Source organism: Nerophis lumbriciformis, linkage group LG23 (assembly GCF_033978685.3).
Source record: "Nerophis lumbriciformis linkage group LG23, RoL_Nlum_v2.1, whole genome shotgun sequence".
NCBI classification, from domain to species: domain Eukaryota; kingdom Metazoa; phylum Chordata; class Actinopteri; order Syngnathiformes; family Syngnathidae; genus Nerophis; species Nerophis lumbriciformis.
In genome coordinates, this window is record NC_084570.2 from 14,995,001 (window position 1) to 15,021,206 (window position 26,206).

Below are 26,206 nucleotides of genomic sequence, written 5' to 3' on the forward strand. Positions count from 1 at the left end.
CAAATTTCAATGGTCAACTTAACGTCGGAACCTAAGCATGTTGTTTCAACGTTATGTTTGAGTTGCTCAACGTCAGGACCTAACTCAACAAGTTCTCAACCTTGTTTCAATGTCTTGTGCCTGCTGGGTAAATTGAGACAACGTTGATGTCTAACGTTGGATCTACGTTGTTGGTTGGGAAATGACCAAATTTCAAAGGTCAAGCCAACGTCACCACCTGACATTCAATGAACGTCGTCAAAAAGCATGTTGTTTCAACGTTCAATCAATCAATCAATGTTTATTTATATAGCCTTAAATCACAAGTGTCTCAAAGGGCTGCACAAGCCACAACGCCATCCTCGGTACAGAGCCCACATAAGGGCAAGGAAAAACTCACCCCGGTGGGACGTCGATGTGAATGACTATGAGCAACCTTGGAGAGGACCGCATATGTGGGTAACCCCCCCCCCCCTCCTAGGGGAGACCGAATGCAATGGATGTCGAGTGGGTCTGACATAATATTGTGAGAGTCCAGTCCATAGTGGATCCAACATAATAGTAAGAGTCCAGTCCATATTGGGGCCAGCAGGAAACCATCCCGAGCGGTTGTACTTGTACTTGTGTTGTAAAATATTGGTTGGGAAATGACCAAAATTCAATGGTCAAATCGACGTCACCACCTGACATTGAATGAACGTCGTCAAAAAGCATGTTGTTTCAACGTTGTACTTGTGTTGTAAAATATTGGTTGGGAAATGACCAAAATTCAATGGTCAAATTGACGTCAGAACCCAACATTGATCAAACGTCGTCAAAAAGCATGTTGTTTCAACGTTAGGTTCGCGTTTCTCAATGTCAGGACCTAATTCAACAAGTTTTCAATGTGATTTTAATGTCTTGTGCCTGCAAGGTAATCTCTGTTAGCAAAAATTGCACTTTAATAAATATTAAAGCTGTGTGTGCTTCGATTCAATCCGATTCTTGGGGGTAACGATTCGATTTGAAAACAATTCTCGATTCAAAATCAATGCTTTTTAATAACATTGGGTCCCAGTTCTATGATTAACCACATTCCTCCATAAAATAGATAAACAACTGTGATACATTTCTATATTATTTAAAAGAAAACTGGTTTTGTTTAATATAATTCTACCTAAACATTTATTTAAGTCAAATACAAATAAGTATTTGACTTTAATAAGTATCCAACGATTCTCTTTTCTAAAGTAAATCTGTAAAACAAATTTGATTCAATTAAGAATTGTTCCAAATAGGAAACTATTCATTTAAGAATTTATAATTTTGTGAACCCTTAATTATTGAACATCCTGAAGTGCAGTTTTTTTTCCCTCATTTGGAGAAACTGGGTCGGGTGGTTTGTTTCATTGTTGTTATGGCCATCATTTTCCAACATGTTTGGCCTAATGGCTCCTTCGTCCGTTGATGGGCTCATCTTGCTCACTCCTTTGAAGCCGAAATATTCCTGGTACATTTGGCTTTGCAAAGAACCTTTTTTCCCCTAAAAATTTCTGTTACTTTGCGGTGCTTCTCATTACCGAGTCACAACTAGCGAGCCTCTATGTCCGTACCTCCAGTGTGTGTAAGCTAGCGGTGCCGCCTCCGCCCACAGAGACACAAACTGTGTATGACTGACAGGAGGGTTCGCTCCATAAATTTTTTTTCTGCTATTGAATAAACGTGCTAAAGTGCTGAGAGTGATGCACAGAGTAAACCCTCTTGCAGTTATTGGGTACCACACCAGTGGCAAATGAGTATCACAGGGTTTATTCAGTTCAGTTTTGTAAATTTTTCGGACATGTATACCATTGGAGCACAGGCTCATGTTAACACCTCAACATTTTAAAAAAGAGGTTTAGGAAGAAGTTGATTTAATCCCACACCTCCACATCACAACAATCACCAAAAAAGAGACATGGGCGATTGGCCCTAATTGAGCCCAATCAAAAGAAGTCAAAGCGTTGTCCAGACTTGCGTTGTGAAGCCACAATCGTACACCTGGGTTGGATTAGGTTAAGTTTCCAGGGAGTCTGAGTGTTAATAAGGATTTAATCGGCTAAAATACTTATCACACTGTACGTGCAGATGTCTTCATGCCTTCTGGCTTTATAACCGTATTAAATCTTGCCATGTTTTCCCCGCTGACAGTTGGCTGGCATCCGGAGGCAGTCAGAGCCTTTAGTTTAGTTGTAGTGCTTGTCAATCGTGTATCAGCGTTAGTCTAATCCACCCATCTTTTACCAGTGGTTTGTATGGAAACATAAGCGCTATAGGAGGAGCTTAAATTGATGTATTGCATTATCATCTGCTGTGCTGATTGAACATTGCTCCACCTAAGTACGTCTCCTCTTATTGGACACAATCCCAGTACCTAGTCTTTGGCAATCTCTTTGTGTTCTGTCACAGGTTTGTGTTCTTTACGGCCTTCAAAACAGTTGGTAAAGCATTTCTACCATGTCAGCTCAACAACACGACATGGCACAAAAGAAAAAAATTGTGTTTTCTAATGAAAACACAGCTTTCTCCATTTTTAGGTAACATACCACTTCCTCCCGTTCTGGAAGAGGTTTTTTCAAAAGTGCAATTTTGAAATAAGAAAAGGAATTGCAAGGGAAATATACTTGTATTGCAATATCTCATTACTACAGATTCCAGTGGAAAATATTAATAATCATTTTGTTAGTGCATTCAGTCAAGATGTAACATACACCGATTTTATGGTGAAGGTCGGAAGTGTGAGCTTGTTTTTTCTGCTGCCTGCAGGGAGAGTGAGGCTAAGTTCACACTCAGTTCAATTCGGATTTTTTTGTCAGATCCGATCTTTTTGGCTGCCGTTCACATTACATTAAAAAAGTGATTTTAAATGTGAACGCAGAGTGACATGCATGCATACATGATGTCATGACATCGCACACATTGCAATATTTAAGGATGTAAACATGGCTTTAGCTCTAGTCGGTCTCAGTCTTGGCACACTTGTTGCAATTTCAAGGATTTTGTGCAATCAAACTGTGCATTTTCTGAACCGAATTATTTCACATAGAAGATTGAGAAGGAAGAGGACAAATATTTTGCTTCAATGTCTGCTTGAAGAGCGTGTTCGTGGGCGAACAGTCGGAGACAAGAGTGGTGGTTTCTAAAACATTTTGTTTTCACCTTTTTTCTGTCTATGAATGTTCCCATTCATCCAGGTCGTTGTAATCTCAGGGCATTCAATCGATCGCAACTGGACTGTTAGGTTTGTCCTCAAAGACGTTCCGTTCCGTCTTTCATCCGAGTAGGCTTCATCAGTTCATGCTCATAGACTTAGATTGGTCAGACGTTGACAACGTAACCAACACAACATCCCAGTATACTTCAAACCAGGAAACACAAACCAGGAGACAGAGGCTAGTGCATTCCAAAGAGCCCACACCCACAAAAATAATCTGGTGTATGCTATCCAGTGTAAGGACAAATGCACTAATTCATATACTGGGGAAACAAAACAACCACTAAACCAATGCATGCCCCAGCATAGACGGGCACATTTTCAGGCCAAGACTTAGCTGTGTACCTGCACCTCAGGGAAAAACAGCACTCCTTTGAGAACAAAAATGTACAGGTTCTGGACAGGGAGGACAGATAGTATGAAAGAGGATTGAGGGAAAACGTGTATGTCAAGGTTGAAAAACCATCCCTGAACAAGGGGGTGGTCTGCGACAGCAGCTGTCTCCCACATAAAACACTGTCCTTTCAACCATTCCTAGACTGACACATTCCCATTAACGGCAAAGACAACCTTCAGGCTAAGGCAATACATGTCTATACACGACTGCCATCTAACATCTTGAAATTGCAACTGCATGCATGCAAAGTTTACTATTTAACACTTGCAAGTGTAATAAAAAAAGATGGCAACTGAACAGTACAATTATCAATATCTGATCAGTGTTAAATGATTAAAAAAAAAGTATACATGAACACTCATAAAAGCACCAAAAATTGGTACAGTTACGGGTACTCATGGGAATTAGTACCGTATAGATTCAAATGTGAAAGGTACTGTTCCCTACAGTAAATCAACATACCACTTCCATTGATTTCCCTTTTGGATAAAAAAATTGTATGATAAGGATCAATGTTCTTGTTTCCTTCCCCAACTTTTGACAATGGAACTAAAAACTGAGTACCCCAACAAACGATACGATGTATATTTTAAGGAACAATGTTGCGGAAGCCGTATATCTTGCTGTGGACAGGCATGAATCGTGTGACTTGTTATTTATTGTATGCAAAAGTGCCGTACTAGAAGTTTCTCCCTGCACGTCAACATCTCTTTGCTGGTTTAGATCTGAGTAGCCGCAGCTCAGTTGCAGGGTGTCGCTGCTAATCCTCTAAGTTATGAAAAAAGTTTGAAAAAAAAAAAACCTGCAGCCTCCGCTGGCTGCGAGGGTCGGTCTGTTTCCTCGGCAACAACTTAGTGATGTAAACACTGGCTGTAGCAGTGAGAACAAATAATGCGTTCCTCTCCGAACGTAATGGAGGGACAGTTTACGTGAAGAAAAAAAGTCTCTGACGCAGTTTGTGCAAATTGTCGGCAACGGTGACCATGACCAATCTTTTATAAACAAGGCTGAACACCGCAGCAAAGATACATGCAGGCGCGAAACATCCTCCACCTTGAGCATCTGTCATGCATGACCTGACATTTTTACAGCACAATGTTGTGTTCAGGAATGACTAAGGTAGGTTAAAACTGGGAACACTTCAAATTTCTCAGCAGCCGGCACACATTTATATGCAAAAACTAGTAGTAGCCGATGGCTCTTGTGCATTTTCTTGTTGCCCATAAGCAATGCAAAGTAGGTCATGTTTCAAAAAAGGAGAAATAAGCTTTACTCACCTATTTGTCTCTATTTGAGTGGCCGTGATGATTTGACATTTATGGTCCAATCTGTTCAAAACACAGACTATTTTGTAAATATAATGCATTCAAAATCTCTGTTTCTTTTTTCTAGAACGTGCAGGCTTAAAATAATAGGATGTAAAGTTATGACATTCTCATATCACAGTTACTGTGACCAAAATGGTCAGAGTTATTATTATTGTCATGATATTGTTGCATGTGTTTGTATACATTTGGATTATGATACGTCGTTTACTAAGGGGAAAGACGTTAATGGGTCTTGTAGTTATATTAGCATTCAAGCTAGCCAGCGATTAGCACGCTAGTTGCTTCTCCAGGAAATGAGTAGTGACACCCTAAGTGTGGTAATCAATCACAGTTGAACAATAATTAAAATATTAGGGATTAGCATGCTAGCTAGTGGTTCGTATGCTAGCTAGCGATTAGCATAAAAGCTAGGAGTATTTCCGTGAGTTTATCAAAGTGCGGTATACCGTATGCTTAAAATGAGCAAAATACGTAAATATTACAAGGTATAAATGTGCCTGCTACTACACTACATACTTACAGTGTGTATATAAAACATTGGAGGTTGTCAATGATAGGCAAAATTCTCCCAAAAAGTGCAGTTCTACTCATTAAAAATAGAAAAAGCATTGTGATTAGCCTTACACTATGTATATTTACGTTAATTAGGTCTACTGAACCTGAGTTTTGCTACAAGTTCAACTACTTTCTACTAGTGTTGTACGGTATACCGGTAGTATAGTACCGCGATACTAATGAATCACTTTCGATACTATACCGCCTCCAAAAAGGACCGGTCCGCCCACCGGAATAGGTGCTTTAAGACATGGCTAGCTAGCTAGTGGCTAAAATCCAGCCCCAGTCGGCAGTGTTTTAGCTACTTCTGAATCACTAATCCTCGCCTCCATGGCGACAAATAAAGTAAGTTTCTTACAAGTATCATCCCTGCAGGACGAGGAATAGCTAAACATGCTTCACTACACACCGTAGCTCACCGGCATCAAAATGTAAACAAATGCCATGGGTGGATCTACACCTGACATCCACTGTAATGATACCAAGTACAGTAGCATATCTAGTTGATACTACTATGATTACGTCGATTTTTTTTTTGCATCACGTCATCTTCTTTCCTATTAAAAACATGTTTATAATGTTTATAAACTCAGGAAATATGTCCCTGGACACATGAGGACTTTGAATATGACCAATGTATGATCCTGTAACTACTTGGTATCAGTTTGCTACCCAAATTCGTGGTATCATCCAAAACTAATGTAAAGTATCAAACAACAGAAGAATAAGTGATTATTTCATTTTAACAGAAGTGTAGATAGAACATGTTTAAACAGAAAATAAGCAGATATTAACAGTAAATGAACAAGTGTATTAATAATTCATTTTCTACCACTTGTCCTTAATAATTAAAAAAAAATAATAGAATGATAAATGACAATATGTTACGGCATATGTCAGCAGCTAAATTAGGAGCCTTTGTTTGCTTACTTACTAATAAAAGACAAGTTGTCTAGTATGTTCACTATTTTATTTAAGGACAAACCTGCAATAAGAAACATATGTTTAATGTATCCTAAGATATTTTGTTAAAATAAAGCCAATAATGCCATTTTTTGTGGTCCCTTTTATTTAGAAAAAGTAAAGAAAAGTATCAAAATAATTTTGGTACCAGTACCGGTACCAAAATATTGGTATCAGGACAACACTACTTTCTAGAGGCATTGTGCAAACTGGACAGGTCAGAACAGGCAGGCACTTTTCTTCTTTCTGGTTTAAGATGGCCCAACTGCTGCACGTGGCGCATGTGTGTATGTATGTGTGTGTGTGTGTGTTGCATGATATGAGGTAGTGGGAGTGTCACTGGATCCAAGTGGGGAGTCGAGCTTGGATTCTAGCTGCATTCCATGGAGAAAAAAAGAGAGATGGATCTGTCAATCCCCAACCCTTCTTCCTCTTATTAGTTAGTGTTAACAAAGACGAGATGTATTATCAGGCAGGATTAAACCCCTTTTTTATTTAAATTCTGTCAGATTACTATAAATAAATTCACGCAGGGTGAAAACACCTTATTTAGACCTTTTGTAAAGTGCTTCAGTAGCTCCGGCGTAATGCAGCTGCACGTGTTGGCAATCTCTCACTCGCATTATCTGCAGGGAGCATGAGCAGAGCATTCCTCGAAGGCCGCTATGTTTACAGTGCAGACTAAATATTTGAGACCACAAAAACTCCGGCTGGATAAATGTACAGTGCGTCCGTTTGCAGACGGGAAGCGTGCAGACACACGCAGGTAAGAAATACACAACACACTCGCATTACGTCACTCAATGGGCATCTTGGTTCACTCCACTGGGAGCTTGCTCCAGCTGTTACTGCAGCTTAGAAGCTTTAACTGCATCAAAACCATGTTCAAAAATGTTGTTGTGGCTACAAAAGGGTGGTAGATCACAAGACTCAATAACGATTTTAATGGATGCCAGGGCTCTGTGTACCCCACTATTTTTTTGTTTAGTTTATAGGAAAGGCCTTTTTATATCCCCCAGTGCACCAAACAAGGATGAGTTTGGTGTGGAAGAACTTCAGAGTCCTGACCTCAGCCCCATTGAACACCTTTGAGATAAAGTGAAGCTGTTGCAGCTGGAAACATATTCCATATTGCACTTTATGTACTATTCCATCCATCTATTTTCTATCGCTCATACAACATAATGACTGTCACTGTCATGGGAGATGTTTCAAAGCAAAACCTTCATGGAACCGATGCCGAAACAAAATTGTTCACACAGAACGCGAAGAGTAACCATCCATGTTGACTGTAGGGGTGCAACGAGTTGTCGTTGAAAACCGCTAGTAAAGTTTGTCCCTGACGAATTCATTGTCAGTAATATTAAGTGACATCATCGCTTGTGTTATTACCGACGGAAACAAACACTCGCCAGTGTTTCCCACAGACTGGCAATGTTTTTGTGGGTGTTGGGGCGTGGCCAGGTGTGTGATGGGTGTCAAAATGATGTAATTTCATAATTTGCATAACTGGCTATGACACATTTTTATTGAAAGACTAATGAAAAATGTATACAAATATTAAAATACTGTGTGTGTTATTAGTTATTATCATCCACATGTGTTTTTCTTGTTATTTCACATGGCTGTATTTTTCAATTGTTGCTGTTCATTCTGTTACTACAGTGTAACGCAGGCTGCACTTTGGACACCCCTGAATTATTTACATATATATATATGTATAGAAATACAGTAGAAATACAGTACAGGCCAAAAGTTAGGACACACCTCATTCAATGTATTTTCTTTATTTTCATGACTATTGACATTGTGGATTGTCACTGAAGGCATCAACACTATGAATGTGGAGTTATGTACTAAACAAAAAAATGTGAAACAACTGAAATCATGTTTTATATACTAGTTTCTTCAAAATAGCCACCCTTTGCTCTGATTACTGCTTTGCACACTTTTGGCATTCTCTCGATGAGCTTCAAGAGGTAATCACCTGAAATGGTTTTCACTTCACAGGTGTCATAGTTTTGATGCTTTCAGTGACAATCTACAATGTAAATAGTAAATAAAGAACACACATTGAATGAGAAGGTGTGTCCAAACTTTTGTACTAATATATATATATATATATATATATATATATATATATATATATATATATATATATATATATATATATATATATATATATATACATATATATATATATATATATATATATATATACATATATATATATATATATATATATATATATATACCGGACACCCCACACCCACAAAAACAATCTGGTGTATGCTATCCAGTGTAATGATGCATGCACTGATTCATATATTGTGGAAACAAAACAACCACTAAGCTGAAGCATGGAACAGCATCGACGGGCAAACTCTTCAGGCCAAGGCTCTGCTGTCTACCAGCACCTCAGGGAGAAAAGGCACTCCTTACAGAACAAAAATGTACAGATTCTGGACAGGGAGGACAGATGGTACGAAAGAGGAGTGAGGGAAGCCATCCATGTCAAGGTTGAAAAACATCTCTGAACAGAGGAGGTGGTCTACGACACCACCTGTCTCCCACATACAACACTTTCCTTTCAACCATTCCTAGAAGACTCTGCAATTTAGCCTCCAACAAAAAACAGGAGTTAGAAACATTCTGGTCACAGATGCTACTTTGTGCCATTTGTTTACAACTGAACGGAATGCGTACGTGGGTGATTCCGACTATTTTGGACTGGTAGTAGTCGATCCACACAATACCTTAATGCTCATGAGGGGAAATTACACTTGTTTTTCTCACGACGATAGGGAGAAACCATCCTTGCCCAGGCACACCCTCCTGGGGTTGGAGTAAACATATTTGGGGTTCTGGCACCAGCCGCTAGACTAGATCTGACCAACCCAAGTCTGTGAGAATGAACTGATGAAGCCTACTCGGATGAGAGGCAAAACGTCTTCCAAAACAAACGAAACAGTCCAGTTGCGATCGATTGAATACCCTGAGATGATATCTTGATAGTTTTGCAAACGACTACAGTATCCTATCCAGATACAATCTTTTATGATTGATACTGTTTGGAACAAGATACTTTTGACAACCCTAATAACCGTGGTATGAAATTTTCACGCTGTTGCATGTCTGTTTAAGACCATTGATACTAAATTTGTTGTTTACACCCAAAGCGAATGGGGGAGCCCACATATTTTCTGTTGTACACACACACACACACACACACACACACACACACACACACACACACACACACACACACACACACACACACACACACATTCCCCAGTCATGAAGTCATCCCCAGCAGCTGCTTTGTTTTGCGCCTGCTGTATATTAGTTTATGTGCACCCCCTTTTATACACCCTGCTATGTTCCTCTTGCGCTCTTGAGAAAGCAATTGAGGAGGTCAACGCTACTATTGTGACTACATCCAGCACACAGTTTAACATCTGTTTTGATCAGCTGTGGCATTTGTTTTCCTATTAGAAGGGTGTGGGAAAGAACACAATTCATGTTTTTCAGCTGCTCCATCTCAAGAGGGATCCTCCCAAGTGTGGTTATGAGGTTTGTTACATGACCCTCCACACCCTGCGTCCTTTTCGTGAGGGAGGTGGACTTGTTCCGCTTGACACAACACGAGCGAACGCCTCCATCGCACATGCAACATCTATTCGGTTCGTGTACACATTGAAGGCTTTTTCAGACCATGCAGGCTTTTTTTCTCTCCAAAAGGTTGGAGTCAGGTCACATAAAGCTTTGCATTTTAATCTAGATCTGTGTATTTGGGGCTGACACAAACTATTTGGCAAATAGTTGCTGGTTCCCGCACATCCATACATCACCGTACCCCTCCCTTCCTCCCACACAGCCCTATGTGTCACATTGGAAACAGTGTGTATTTTTTGCTCCTGAAAATGAATCTGGCAGTCATTAAATAAAATATAATAATATTGGTGCTGTCAAATGATTTAAAAAAAACTGATTCATCACATTTTGGATTTTGGATTAGGCCCTGTGATGAGGTGGCGACTTGTCCAGGGTGTACCCCGCCTTCTGCCCGAATGCAGCTGAGATAGGCTCCAGCACCCCCCGTGACCCCGAAAGGAACAAGCGGTAGAAAATGGATGCATGGATGGAATTTGGATTAATCAAGTGATTACTTGCTAGTTGCATAATTCAAATTTGCTAAAAAGAACACCCCAATATTTGTACACAAACACAATTTTACCTTCAGAATGTCATCTAGGAACGTTTTTAAATGTTTTACTTGAATTTTATATGCACAAAACCTTTCTAAAGTTCTCTCAGGATGTATTTTGGAGAGAAATTTGCCAGCGAGCACACCTGTCGGAGTCTCCTCATTCCTTTTTGGAGTGATGTATGCATTGATCTGACCACTGACCGTATAGCGGTCAAGATAAAAGAGCTTGTGCGATCAAAATAAATTGCACGATTATTCTGAGTGTGTTCATGAGTTAACTCGTTTTGACAGCCCCAAATAACATCAATGAGATTTTGAGTAATTGGTAGATAATAAACTGTACTTGGAACGCCCGCTTTCCATCGCCAGACTTGATATGCCACCCCCTCTTGGTGTGATGTCATTTACGGTACTGGAGCTCATTTCCCTGCATAGATGGTGTAGAATAAAACTATTAATATTTGTGGGACGGGGCGGTCTTCCCGTTACAGCTGGGCCCCTCGGGGCGGGGTGTCCTGTCTTTCTGCCCACGTGGGGTGTGGTTTCTTGCTGGCTAGGGGGCTGGTTGTCTCCTGCTTTTCCCATGCCTTGTCCTCATACATACACACACACACACACACACACACACGATACATACATCCACACGCACTTTCGCTGTACAAACTTACGTACATACTGTACATACATATGCACTTATACATAAGTATACTCATGCATATAATCATGTTTCATCAAACATATATCAACATTGTCCCCCACACCCTTCTATTGGTATTTGTATTGCTCCATTTGTAGTGCAATTATGTCCGTTGTCATTTCTGTGTTATTACCATCTACTTCATCAATTGCTTCTTTGTTTTTATTTTTGGTGTCATATTTGTATGTATCGTATTTGCTGATGTTAAAATAAATATCAAATAAAACTATTTTAAATACTTAAACGGGACCTACTATGAAAAAACTACTTTTGTTACCTATCGATACCTGGTTTTGTGCAGTTGGGATCTGCATAAATCCTCAAAATGTATTTTTATTTCATTCAAACGAGCTGTTTGGGAAACTGCCCAATTTGTAACGTTTTTCCCAGTTGTGACGTCAGAAGATATCTCCATTTATAGTTTAAATTTACCCAAATAGCTTTTGTAATCCAGCGCTACAGTCAAATATCTTCTTTTTCTCGATCCTCTTGTCGGGCAGACTGGCTCGTACATGCACATGCATCTCCCAATGTTGCCTTTTCTAATGCAAAGTAGCGTATAAGTCAAACTTATATCCGTCAATAGACTTGTTGTGGATGCGCTAAAAACTACGACAAAGAATGTGGGGACAAGATGCAGTTGAAGTGGGGACACGTAAATAAGACCGCCCACAAAACGGCAAAGATGGTCTGTAAAACATAATCTATGACCAAAGAACCTCCAATACATTGAATGTACAAACCCCGTTTCCATATGAGTTGGGAAATTGTGTTACATGTAAATATAAACGGAATACAATGATTTGCAAGTCCTTTTCAACCCATATTCAATTGAATGCACTACAAAGACAAGATATTTGATGTTCAAACTCATAAACTTTATTATTTTTTTGCAAATAATAATTAACTTACAATTTCATGGCTGCAACACGTGCCAAAGTAGTTGGGAAAGGGCATGTTCACCACTGTGTTACATCACCTTTTCTTTTAACAACACTCAATAAACGATTGGGAACTGAGGAAACTAATTATTGAAGCTTTGAAAGTGGAATTATTTCCCATTCTTGTTTTATGTAGAGCTTCAGTCGTTCAACAGTCCGGGGTCTCCGCTGTCGTATTTTACGCTTCATAATGTGAATGTTGTCTGTCTATCTGTGTGTTGGCGCCTTAAGCCCCATTGTAGCTGAGATAGGCTCCAGTGCCCCCCGCGACCCCGAAGGGAATAAGCGGTAGAAAATGGATGGATGGATGGATGGATAATGCGCCACACATTTTCGATGGGAGACAGGTCTGGACTGTAGGCGGTCCAGGAAAGTACCCGCACTCTTTTTTTTACGAAGCCACGCTGTTGTAACACGTGCTGAATGTGGCTTGGCATTGTCTGGCTAAAATAAGCAGGGGCGTCCATGAAAAAGACGGCGCTTGGATGGCAGCATATGTTGTTCCAAAACCTGTATGTACCTTTCAGCATTAATGGTGCCTTCACAGATGTGTAAGTTACCCATGCCTTGGGCACTAATGCACCCCCATACCATCACAGATGCTGTCTTTTGAACTTTGCGTCGATAACAGTCTGGATGGTTCGCTTCCCCTTTGGTCCAGATGACACGATGTCGAATATTTCCAAAAACGATTTGAAATGTGGACTCGTCAGACCACAGAACACTTTTCCACTTTGCATCAGTCCATCTTAGATGATCTCGGGCCCAGAGAAGCCGGCGGCGTTTCTGGATGTTGTTAAGTGGCTTTCGCTTTGTATAGTAGAGCTTTAACTTGCACTTACAGATGTAAGTATTTAGTATGTATTTAGTGACAGTGGTTTTCTGAAGTGTTCCTGAGCCCATGTGGTGATATCCTTTAGATATTGATGTCGGTTTTTGATACAGTGCCGTCTGAGGGATCGAAAGTCACGGTCATTCAATGTTGGTTTCCGGCCATGCCGCTTACGTGGAGGGATTTCTCTAGATTGTCTAAACCTTTTGATGATATTATGGACCGTAGATGTTGAAATCCCTAAATGTCTTGCAATTGCACTTTGAGAAACGTTGTTCTTAAACTGTTTGACTATTTGCTCACGCAGTTGTGGACAAAGGGGTGTACCTCGCCCCATCCTTTCTTGTGAAAGACTGAGCATTTTTTGGGAAGCTGTTTTTATACCCAATCATGGCACCCACCTGTTCCCAATTAGCCTGCACACCTGTGGGATGTTCCAAATAAGTGTTTGATGAGCATTCCTCAACTTTATCAGTATTGATTGCCACCTTTCCCAACTTCTTTGTCACGTGTTGCTGGCATCACATTCTAAAGTTAATGATTATTTGCAAAAAAAAAAAAGTTTATCAGTTTGAACATCAAATATGTTGTCTTTGTAGCATATTCAACTGAATATGGGTTGAAAATGATTTGCAAATCATTGTATTCCGTTTATATTTACATCAAACACAATTTCCCAACTCATATGGAAATGGGGTTTGTAGACCACAAGGAAGTGTTTTAAATGTAAAAAAAAAAAATCATATTATGACCCCGTTAGTTGCATGTTTTTGTCGCCCTGGTCCAAGATTACTTCAAAACTGATATAGTTAACATTATAAAACAAAAATGAAACATAAAATAATCGCCATTTTCAAACTACCTGGCTCTTCAAATCTATTCTTCCATAGACACCTTAGCACATGTTTCCTCATGCTCGTTCAGCAGGAAAACATCAATAGAAGAGGACGCAAAATAGAATACTGGCGGCTTACTTTATTTTTCTCTCATTTTTGAGACACGAGTCTGCTCTTCTTTCTCCGTTTTTCCACAGGTTCTGACTAAATCTTTCTCGCCTTGAATTTGTTGTTGATTTTTAGGATGACTTTTAAATTTTTTTACATCCAAACTCCGACCAAAACCCTTTTTCTTCAACGTCACAATACTTTAAATAATCACTGCAAATCTAGCTCCTCCTCTCGTTTGGTCTGTCCCATTTCGCGCGAGTCAATTCGACAAGCGAGGTCCAGACTTTCCTCATACGGAAATGGAATGCAGACTGACCTTTTCTTTAGTTGTATTGCTACAACCTGCAACAACGCATCTGGCAGACATATTTGTGCATTCTTTTTAAATTATCCGCGGAAATATTATGATTCGGGATGAAGATGCCACTAAAACACGGACTACACTTTAGGGTTGTACGGTATACCGGTATTAGTATAGTACAGTGATACTAATGAATCATATTCGGTACTATACCGCCTCTGAAAAGTACCGGTCCACCCCCCTTCGTCGTCACGTTGTGTCATTACTGGTTTACAAGCAGAGGAGCATGTTCGGCAGCGCAGAGTACAGAGTACTTACAAGCAGACACAGTGTGTAGACAGAAAAGGCAGAACGGACGCATTTTGGCTTAAAAACTAACGATAAAGGTGAAGTTATAACACTGAAATGCCCACCGGAAGAGGTGTTTTAAGACATGGCTCGCTAGCTAGCTAGCCAGTCAGCAGTGTTTTAGCTACTTCTAAATCACTAATCCGCGCCTCCTTGGCAACAAATAAAGTAAGTTTCTTACAAGTATCATCCCTGCAAGACGAGGAATAGCTAAACATGCTTCACTACACACCATAGCTCACCGGCATCAAAATGTAAACAAACGCCATTGGTGGAGCTATACCTAACGTCCACTGTAATGATACCAAGTCAATATTTTTTGGCATCACAACACCTTCTTTCGTTTAAAAAAAAAAAAGTATATCATGTTTATAAACTCAGGAAATATGTCCCTGGACACATGAGGACTTTGAATATGACCAATGTATGATGCTGTAACTACTTGGTATCGGATTTATACCCACATTTGTGGTGTCATCCAAAACTAATGTAAAGTATCAAACAACAGAAGAATAAGTGATTATTACATTTTAACAGAAGTGTAGATAGAACATGTTAAAAGAGAAAGTAAGCAGATATTAACAGTAAATGAACAAGTAGATTAATAATTAATTTTCTAGCACTTGTCCTTAATAATTTTGACAAAATAATAGAATGGAAAATGACACAATATGTTAGTGTATATGTCAGCAGACTAAATAGGAGTCTTTGTTTGATTACTTACTACTAAAAGACAAGTTGTCTAGTGTGTTCACTATTTTATTTAAGGACAAACTTGCAATAAGAAACATATGTTTAATGTACTCTAAGATTTTTTTGTTAAAATAAAGCCAATAACGCCATTTTTTGTGGTCCCCTTTATTTAGAAAAGTACCGAAAAGTATTTTAATAATTTTGGTACCGGTACCAAAATATTGGTATCGGGACAACACTACTACATATAAAAAATTTGCCTCTAGCGTTCTGTGGATGACGTTTTGGAGCTAAAAGTGTGTGTTCCAAAATGTGCTAAGACTTGTTTGAAAACAAGTCTAAAATTGTATAAAACTGTTTTATATTTTAATATTTTGTTTTACCTGTAAAACATCTTTGAGTACACTGAAACGCGCTATACCAAATAAAATGTATTATTATTATTATTATTATTATAATCGCTCCCGTGTCCATTTTGTTGGGGATTTTACCTGTAGACATCATTTTAGGTTCACAACTACAAAAATAAGTGCCAATGTTGTCAGCTTTAGAGAGGCCTTTTAGGCTCCTCCCCTTGAAGAACAAAACAACAACCTTCTGCGTCACAAGTTAACTTCAGTGACTTAAGGGAAGAAAAAAAACCTGTAAATTTCCTCTTCATCATCCGCAAGAATGTCTGATTTAATTTTTGTCTAGACGATGCACATTTATTAGACGTCTGTTTTTATTAAGGCCAGACGCCCTAAATCCCATTATTTGACTGACAGTGTGTTTTGCCTTAAGTTACGCAATAATAAAAGCAGAGATGATTCAAAACACATCAGGAGTTGCTGGGCCTGCACTGAACATACCGAGGGATACAAATATTACGTGGCCAGAAGGTTATATGTCGCAAGCATACGTCAGTGGCACGTTACTATCAGTTTGTATGAGATGCACAGGGGATTGGTTTACAATTCCTCCTCGCATTTTTATCTCTTATCTAAAGATTTCAGCGCAAAGAAAGGTTCCGCTCCAAAGATCGTGGAATTCTTTAAATGTTTGCAGCACTATCTGATAAGGAGGAATTCAGCATGACCCTTGAGGAGGCACTTCTTCTTTTTGCAAACGCTGAATGGGCGCTTCTCCGTGAAGCAACTCTCTTCACCCGCAGTATCCGAGATCTAATATCTTCTCTGCCTTGCATGTTTCTGTTTTTACAAGCTGTAACTGCCAGCGGAGGCTTTTGACGGATTGCCCAACATCGGTTCCACATTAAAAATTGCATAAACCGGAGCAATTTACTCCCACTTGTTTAAAGCCCCCTAGTTGCGGTCCCGTTTTAAGTGCACATTTGAAAGGGGGAGGCTCTCAAATTCATTCATTCCTTTATTTTCTACTGCTTGTCCTGTTCTGGGTCACAGGTCACCTGGAGTCTAAACCCCAGCTGACTGTAGGTGAGAGGACAGCCTAGACCAGTGGTTCTTAACATTGTTGGAGGTACCGAACCCCACCAGTTCCATATGCGCATTCACCGAACCCTTCTTTAGTGAAAAATAAAATGTTTTTTTTCAAATTCAAGAAAAAGTTATATGTTTTTGGTAACACTTTAGTATGGAGAACATATTCTAAGTAACAAAGACTTAATTTAGAGTCATTTGGTTAGGGTTAGAGGGTTAGGGTCGGGGTTAGAGGGTTAGGGTTATAATAAGGCCATGCCGAATAAGGCATTAATAAGTACTTAATAATGACTAGTTAAGAGTCAATATGTTACTAATTTGCATGTTAATAAGCAACTAATTAATAGTGAATATGTTCCCCATACTAAAGTGTTACCATGTTTTTTTACTGGTGCACAAAATGAACCGTGCACGGACATCACCTTGTTCAAAGAACAAAACCAACACAGTGCATAAACTCACAACAAATTACACACCTGCAAATCAGTGTGACTTCTGCTGTTGCCATCCATCCATCCATCCATCTTCTTCCGCTTATCCGAGGTCGGGTCGCGGGGGCAGCAGCCTAAGCAGGGAAGCCCAGACTTCCCTCTCCCCAGCCACTTTGTCCAGCTCTTCCTGTGGGACCCCGAGGCGTTCCCAGGCCAGCCGGGAGACATAGTCTTCCCAACGTGTCCTGGGTCTTCCCCGCGGCCTCCTACCGGTCGGACGTGCCCTAAACACCTCCCTAGGGAGGCGTTCGGGTGGCATCCTGACCAGATGCCCGAACCACCTCACCTGGCTCCTCTCGATGTGGAGGAGCAGCGGCTTTACTTTGAGCTCCCCCCGGATGGCAGAGCTTCTCACCCTATCTCTAAGGGAGAGCCCCGCCACTCGGCGGAGGAAACTCATTTCGGCCGCTTGTACCCATGATCTTGTCCTTTCGGTTATAACCCAAAGCTCATGACCATAGGTGAGGATGGGAACGTAGATCGACCGGTAAAATGAGAGCTTTGCCTTCTGGCTCAGCTCCTTCTTCACCACAACGGATCGATACAGCGTCCGCATTACTGAAGACGCAGCACCGATCCGCCTGTCGATCTCACGATCCACTCTTCCCTCACTCGTGAACAAGACTCCGAGGTACTTGAACTCCTCCACTTGAGGCAAGATCTCCTCCCCAACCCGGAGATGGCACTCCACCCTTTTCCGGGCGAGAACCATAGACTCGGACATGGAGGTGCTGATTCTCAACCCAGTCGCTTCACACTCGGCTGCGAACTGATCCAGTGAGAGCTGAAGATCCTGGCCAGATGAAGCCATCAGGACCACATCATCCGCAAAAAGCAAAGACCTAATCCTGCAGCCACCAAACCAGATCCCCTCAATGCCTTGACTGCGCCTAGAAATTCTGTCCATAAAAGTTATGAACAGAATCGGTGACAAAGGGCAGCCTTGGCGGAGTCCAACCCTCACTGGAAACGTGTCCGACTTACTGCCGGCAATGCGGACCAAGCTCTGGCACTGAACATGCTGTTGCCGTATCCGTAATACGCCGATAGAGAGAAGTTTTTATTTACACGATGAGTCGGGTGTGTCTTGACCTCCGCCGAACCCCTGAGCCCGACTCACCGAACCCCTAGGGTTCGATCGAACCCAGGTTAAGAACCACTGGCCTAGACCAAAACATTCATTCTCACTGGAACCTGCTTATGACCCGTCTTTGGCTACGTTCTCACTGCAGGTCAATCAAAGCCCCATTTAAGAACTTTCAGTTTTGGTTGATTTTGGCGGCGCCAGTGGACCAAAGCGGTAGTGATTTCCCAGAAGAAGACCACATTTCCCATGAGGACTGGCGCGTGTAGCGTCCAACTGAATATTGTCACAAATATTAAGTCTCTAATGGCTATGCTGATGTTAAATAGCAAACGCTATCAAGAAATAATCTTGGATTGTGCTACAAACATGACGCTACTACCAAGAATGTATCGGGGCGGATGCAGGTCCAAAGCAAAGAATGACTAGCAGGAGATTTTTTTCGAAACGAAGTAGTAATGAAACTATCACGCTGGTGGCTATTTATTACTACCGATAGCAAACATTAGCATTATCTTTTTAGTGTGAGCATCGAAAGTCACTTACTAGTCCAGGAACAGAGCCAAGGCATTATCTGTCTGAAATTCCTCATCTTTGAGCTTACGCATGCAAGTGAAAGCCGGGGTAATGTTGATCCTGACTGTCCTTTTAGCTCAGTTTTTCTTTTTTTGTCACTTCAGACAAAACTTTTCGTTTCTTTGGTTGTTTTGGAGCTTCAGCCATGATAGCAGTAATTGCACGAGGGCGTTCTTCTTCTTCTTTTTGATTTTTGGCTGCAGGTAGGCGTTGGCATCGACTTCCGTCTTTTTAAGGAATAAGAAAAGGGGGAGTGATGTATGTTTGTAGTTTTTTGTGAGGCAGGGTTCCTGCCATCCTCCTTGAAGTCACTAAGTGCCAGCAAAAGCAATACAGACCCCCTCAGGCCACGACAGGGGGTGTCATTCAACTAGTTTTAAGTCCATCATCCTAAAAGTTATGCAAATATCTTATGAAGGTTAAAAAATAAATCACAGGGCTGCTTTAAGATTTTTTTTGCCCATATGTGACAAGTACCTGATTTTCTCATGTCAATGTTTAATTGTTTATTTGATGGGGACATTGCACAAAAAATATATTAGACCAGATAAAGCTACACGCTAGGCAAAGTCAGAGCAGGTTAGAAATACATTCAGGGTCTGATCTAGTAAAGGTTTTCGTGTCCTAAAACATATGCAAACTTGATCGCGCACGCAAAGCTCATCTCCTAAACTTGTGCGCAGAGGTTTGCGTCTTTAAAGTGAGCAAAACAAGGAGCATAATCCTTTTAGCGTGTCTGTCTTCATGAATTGAAGAATATATGCTAATCATCAAAACGGCCACAATACTGGGAGGAGAAAATATCATAATTTAACACGAGCAGTGTGATTTAGCCAGACTGAAATTGTCCTACAGCCACTGTTTTGCACCTATATTTAGTACGTATAGAAAGGACGTACAAACCGAAAGTTGCGCAGAAATGGCTGTGAGAAAGGAGGCAATCGCGCTGCAGCTCCGTTCTACGTATGTTTGTCAACATATATAGACTGTCAAAAATGAACATATTACTGTACTATTCAGCAATACAATGTTATACTTTTATCACTGCTGGACGACTTAAAGGCCTATTAAAACACATTAAATGGATGCGTTTTGGTATCTGCTGTTGTTTTTTTGGGGTGTTTTTTTTAATGACGTTCGTTTTTTTTTTATATAAAACATATATTATTACCATACCACCAATATGAAAAAACCCTTTTGCAATATGCATTTTCTTGTGTCTGAAACATTCCAGGGCAGTTCCTGCCAGCATCCTCCACCTTTAGCTTGCTAAAAAAGTGGGTTTTATTGTAGATGCACTGCGTTTAAAATGCCCATAAAAAGTGCTATGTAATGGTCTGTTGCATGTTTCAAAACATAGCAAAAGGCCACCTGTCGGAGCATGATAACATGGATGGGGGTTGATTAAGTGTCTACATGGTGAAAGCCGTGTCGTACATGCAAAAACCTCAATTAAATAAAGCGGTCTGCACCAGTTAACATCAAAGGTACAGTCTTAGTAGATCACATGCAACACACATACTTGCCAAACCTCCCAATTTTCCCGTGTGAGTTCCGAAATTCAGGGCCACCATTCTCACAAATTTCTCCCAATTTCCACCAGGACAACTATATTGCTACACCATCCTTCACTGGGTGCCGTTTCGGGCCGGACAATAATAAGGGTTACACCTCGAAGTCAAGCACGGCAATCAGAAAAGAAGAAGAAGAAGAAGAAGAGACACCATGTCTCAGAAATGGCGAGGAAGACAAGAAAATACGTGTTCTCTGTCTCTGTATGTAACCGTATCTGTTGTTGTGTAGGCTATCTTTTGCGGGGGGTTTTAATTGAGCATACAGTATTAGAGTATTGTCAACTCCATAGTTATTGCTAAGCCGAGTAAAACGACGATAGTGACATAACTATTGTCTATAGTTACGCTTTTTTCATTTTTTTAGCTCGTTAGAGTGAAGATTTGCGTATGTATGAAAGCTTTATAGTCATCGCAAACAGAACTTACAACAAAATTACAACAGCAGTTCTATTTAAAAGTATAAAGTAGCACATGAAAACAGAATAATCTAAATAAGTGATTAGGCGTATGGATTTGCAAGACTATAATTAACCCTCTGGGGGCATTAAATTTCATTATATTCAGAGTCTAACATGAATAAAAGTCCTTAGCATTTTGTATACAATTTAAATTTTTTTTATTTTTTATTTTTTATTTTTTTTTTTTCTTAATAAACTTAAGTCCTAAACAAAAATATCAAACATTTAATGTTTTTTTTTTGGTTTGTTTTACCCTTTTGAAGGCCTTTTTGATCAGAAAATATCACAGGTTTAAAATAAATCATGTTATGCAAAATTTTACTAATTTAAAACTGTGTTAGCATTTAATCAAAAGGCCATCAAAGGGTTAAAACAAAAAACAAAAAACATGGGTGGCGTTTTGGTTTGTGTTGTTGATTGAGAGATTAGATTAAAAGGAAGTAAAAAAATGAATTTCAAAATGCTTTTATGGCCTCTGAAAAATAAAGGACTCTTCCGTCCTGTTTGGTTTTGGGGTACTGAATAACTGGCAGTATAGTTCAGTACACCTGGCCATTGAAATGTGACAATTTAAAATCATTTGAGGAAAAACCATGTGTGATGAAATAACACGGGGGTCAGCAACCTGCGTCTTTCGAGCCCCATGCGGCTCTTTAGTGCCACCCTAGTGGCTCCCTGGAGCATTTTTAAAAAATGATTGAAAATGGAAAAAGATGGGGGAAAATATATATATTTTTATTTAGTATGTTTTTTGTTTGAGGACGAACATCACGCAAACCTTCCCAATTGTTATAAAGCCCACTGTTTAATATGTTTGCGTGTATGCTTCACTGATGAGAGTATTTGGTGAACATCATTTTGTCCTACTAATTTTGGCGGTTCTTGAACTCACCATAGTGTGGACTGTGACGCAACAGTTTGTTCACATGTAAAATATTCCACTCCTTCTTTGTCTCATTTTGTCCACCAAAAGTTTTATGCTGTGCGTGAATGCACAAAGGTGAGCTTTGTTGATGTTATTGACTTGTTGGAGTGCTAATCAGGCATATTTGGCCCGGGCATGACTGCAAGCTAATCAATGCTAACATGCTATTTAGGCTAGCTGTATGTACACATTGCATCATTATGCCTCGTTTGCATGTATATTTGAGCTATTTAATAGCCTTTACTTTTATCCTCTTTGTATATAATTTAGTTTTGCATGTCTCATGACACATTATCTGTATGTAATATTGGCTGCATTTCTTATAGTTGTTTGTGTATGTTGTTCCAGACCACAGCAAACATTACCTAGCTCGCCAAAGATTGTAATAAATCTATTAAAAGAAGACACCCTGCCGTTTCCTTTAACATGGACACACACATCTATACCTTTGGCCATTATAAGCCAGTCATTTTCAGGAGTTATTATTAGAGATGTCCGATAATGGCTTTTTTACCGATATCCGATATTCCGATATTGTCCAACTCTTAATTACCGATACCAATATCAACCGATACCGATATATACAGTCGTGGAATTAACACATTATTATGCCTAATTTTGTTGTGATGCCCTGCTGGATGCATTAAACACTGTAACAAGGTTTTCCAAAATAAATCAACTCAAGTTATGGAAAAAAAATGCCAACATGGCACTGCCATATTTATTATTGAAGTCACAAAGTGCATTATTTTTTTTAACATGCCTCAGTGCAGTACTTTTTCATAACATGGTCACTACTGCCTAGTTTCTCTTGTTATATTCTTATTTTACTGTTATATTTTTATTCTCATTGTTGCTTTTTATTTGTATTCTTATTGTAATATTTTTCTATTCTGTTTCCATTTATACCCCCATTATTTACTTTTTAAATTCGATCTCAATTCTGTACACTGTCAATCAATCAATCAATCAATGTTTATTTATATAGCCCTAAATCACAAGTGTCTCAAAGGGCTGCACAAGCCACAACGACATCCTCGGTACAAAGCCCACATAAGGGCAAGGAAAAACTCACCCCAGTGGGACGTCGATGTGAATGACTATGAGAAACCTTGGAGAGGACCGCATATGTGGGTAACCCCCCCACCCCCTCTAGGGGAGACCGAATGCAATGAGTGTCGAGTGGGTCTGACATAATATTGTGAGAGTCTAGTCCATAGTGGATCCAACATAATAGTACGAGTCCAGTCCATAGTGGGGCCAGCAGGACACCATCCCGAGCGGAGACGGGTCAGCAGCGCAGAGATGTTCCCAGCCAATGCACAGGCGAGCGGTCCACCCCGGGTCCCGACTCTGGACAGCCAGCACTTCATCCATGGCCACCGGACCTGTGCCCCCCGCCCTCCACTGCTGCTGGAATATTAATTTTCCTGAGGGAACTCTCCTGAAGGAATCAAAGTACTATCTATCTATCTATCCAAACAGCAGCTTGGAATTTGGGACATGCTCTCCCTGAGAGAGACTATGAGGAGATTGAGATGGGCGGGGTTGGGGTAGGTGGGGGTAGGGGGTAGCAGGGGGGTATATATCGTAGCGTCCCGGAAGAGTTAGTACTGCAGGGGATTCTGGGTATTTGTTCTGTTGTGTTTATGTTGTGTTACAGTGCGGATGTTCTCCCGAAATGTGTTTGTCATTCTTGTTTGGTGTGGGTTCACAGTGTGGCGCATATTTGTAACAGTGTTGAACTTGTTTATACGGCCACCCTCAGTGTGACCTGTATGGCTATTGACCAAGTATGGCTTGCATTAATTCGTGATGAGAACAGCCGTTAGATATTATGTGACTCGGACGGCACGCACGCAAAGGAAATGCCTTTAAGGTTTATTGGCACTCTGTACCTCTCCCTACGTCCGTGTACACAGCGGCGATTTAAAACGTCATACATTTTACTTTTAGAAACCGATACCGATAATTATGAAACCCATCCATCCATCCAGCTTCTTTCGCTTATCCGAGGTCGGGTCGCGGGGGCAGCAGCCTAAGCAGGGAAGCCCAGACTGCCCTCTCCCCAGCCACTTCGTCCAGCTCTTCCCGGGGGATCCCGAGGCGTTCCCAGGCCAGCCGGGAGACATAGTCTTCCGATACCAATAATTTCCAATATTACATTTTAAAGCATTTATCGGCCGATAATATTGGCAGCCCGATATTATCAGACATCCCTAGTTATTATACATTTCAACATTTCTGTCAACGAAGATTTGCTTCAGCCTGTGACACATAGTCATTTTGATAGTAGGCTATTATAGCTAATATAGACACTTACATTATAAGACTTATATACGGCTTTTGATTTTTGCAGTTCCAGACAGATTTGTTTTTTATACTTTTGATCCAATATGGATCTCTTTCAACATTTTGGGTTGCTGACCCATGGAATAACACAACATAAATGATGGCCAGAAACACAGTAAAAAATGACTGACAGCATCAAAACGTACGCCTTCATCCCCTGACAGATTGCATTGAAATCTCAATGGAACAATTCGCTATTTTCAATTGCTATCTTCCTGCACGCATTGCTCCTTCGCTCTGCCACGCTGCCATTGTCGGTGTCAAGCAGCCAACGCGCGTTGGAAACGCGGACGAAAATGTACGAGCGCGTACAAAATAAAAGCACGTCGCGCTAGTGCTTCAGGAAGAAACGCTGTTTCGGTTGGCGGCGGGTTACTTTTATTTTGAAAATCCGCAGCGGAAGCAGCGTGTTTAGTCTCTTCGGCTTGACTCGGGGCTCCCCGCCTCTCTTCGCTGTATTCAGCATCTCGTCCTCGTCGGGACCCACAGAGCGCGCAGTATGGATGCGTTACGCACGACGCACGATGGCGTCCTGATTAGCTTTCTGACACGACCATCTGACGGCCGCAGGAACATCAAGAGCGCATGAAATAATAATTTTGTTTTTTGAAGAAGAGACGAGCCCACTGTCTGTCTGTTTTAAATCAATTTCGGAGTGTTTACTTGTGGATATTTGCCCTTGGCCATGGGAGACGCAGTGTTCCTCGACAGGCAAAATTCACACCTTGTAAGTCTTTCTTTCCATTTCTAATTAGTCGTGCACCTCAAGGCGGCGTAATGTTGACCCCTTTTTACACCCCATTCATTTTTTTGCAATTTGATTATTAGCACACGTGTATTGTTTTTTGATGCGCATGCGTCACCCACACAGTGTTTGTGGTGGAATGCTTCAAGTGTCATGTGGCGTGTATCGACACTGCTTATACGCATCGTTTCCTGCTGTCAAGCGAGTGACTTTTGCTCTAAAAATGGCCAAGTGGAGCCGCACAACAAGTTGTGGTGTTTTGAAAAAGATGAGGGCAAAACAAGCAATGTGGGTCAGGGCCGGTGAGATCATTTGAAAGGTGCAGACACTCTCAACAAGGATGTGACACTCTACTTTTTAGGGGTTCCACAGGGTACCTTACAAAGCACATTTAAAGTCACACACACACTAGGTGTGGTGAGATTGTCCTCTGCATTTGACCCATCCCCTTGTTCCACCCCCTGGGAGGTGAGGGGAGCAGTGAGCAGCAGCGGTGGCCACGCTCGGGAATCATTTTGGTGATTTAACCCCCAATTCCAACCCTTGATGCTGAGTGCCAAGCAGGGAGGTAACGGGTCCCATTTGTATAGTTTTTGGTATGACTCGGCCGGGGTTTGAACTCACGACGTACCGATCTCAGGGCGAACAATCTAACCACAAAGCCTTTTCCACCCAAAATAGCTATAAATAAAGAGGGATACAGCGTGATAACGACAATAACTGTGATCATTAGGATGTTTCATTTTCATATCGTTACATCCCTAGTAGGGTTGTCCCGATACCAATATTTTGGTACCGGTACCAAAATGTTTTTTCTAAATAAAGGGGACCACAAAAAATGGCACTATTGGCTTTATTTTAACAAAAAAATCTCACGGTACATTAAACATATGTTTCTTATTGCAACCGAAGAACAATTTTATTCTTAAATAAAATACTCAACATACTAGACAACTTGTCTTTTATTAGTAAGTAAACAAACAAAGGCTCCTAATTAAGTCTGCTGACATATGCAGTAACATATTGTGTCATTTATCATTATGTCTAAATTATGAGGGACAAGCTGTAAAAATGGTTCATTTACTGTTAATATATAGTTATTTTCCATTTCAACATGTTCTAGCTACACTTCTGTTAAA

General features: G+C 40.5%; 1 protein-coding gene across 3 annotated transcripts in view; it reads left to right on the forward strand.

Moving 5' to 3' along the window:
• The window catches only part of LOC133622363 (rho GTPase-activating protein 6-like), a 131,454-nt gene that overhangs the window by 28,896 nt on the left and 76,352 nt on the right, over positions 1-26,206 (forward strand). The window contains exon 1 of one of the 3 annotated variants that reach the window (XM_061985011.1): positions 24,575-25,049. The exons of the other annotated variants lie outside the window; for them this stretch is intronic. Within the exon in view, the coding sequence (XP_061840995.1) occupies positions 25,008-25,049 (42 nt within the window). The 5' untranslated portion in view covers positions 24,575-25,007. Of the gene's footprint in view, positions 1-24,574; positions 25,050-26,206 lie in introns of those variants that run through there. 3 annotated transcript variants of the gene reach the window in all.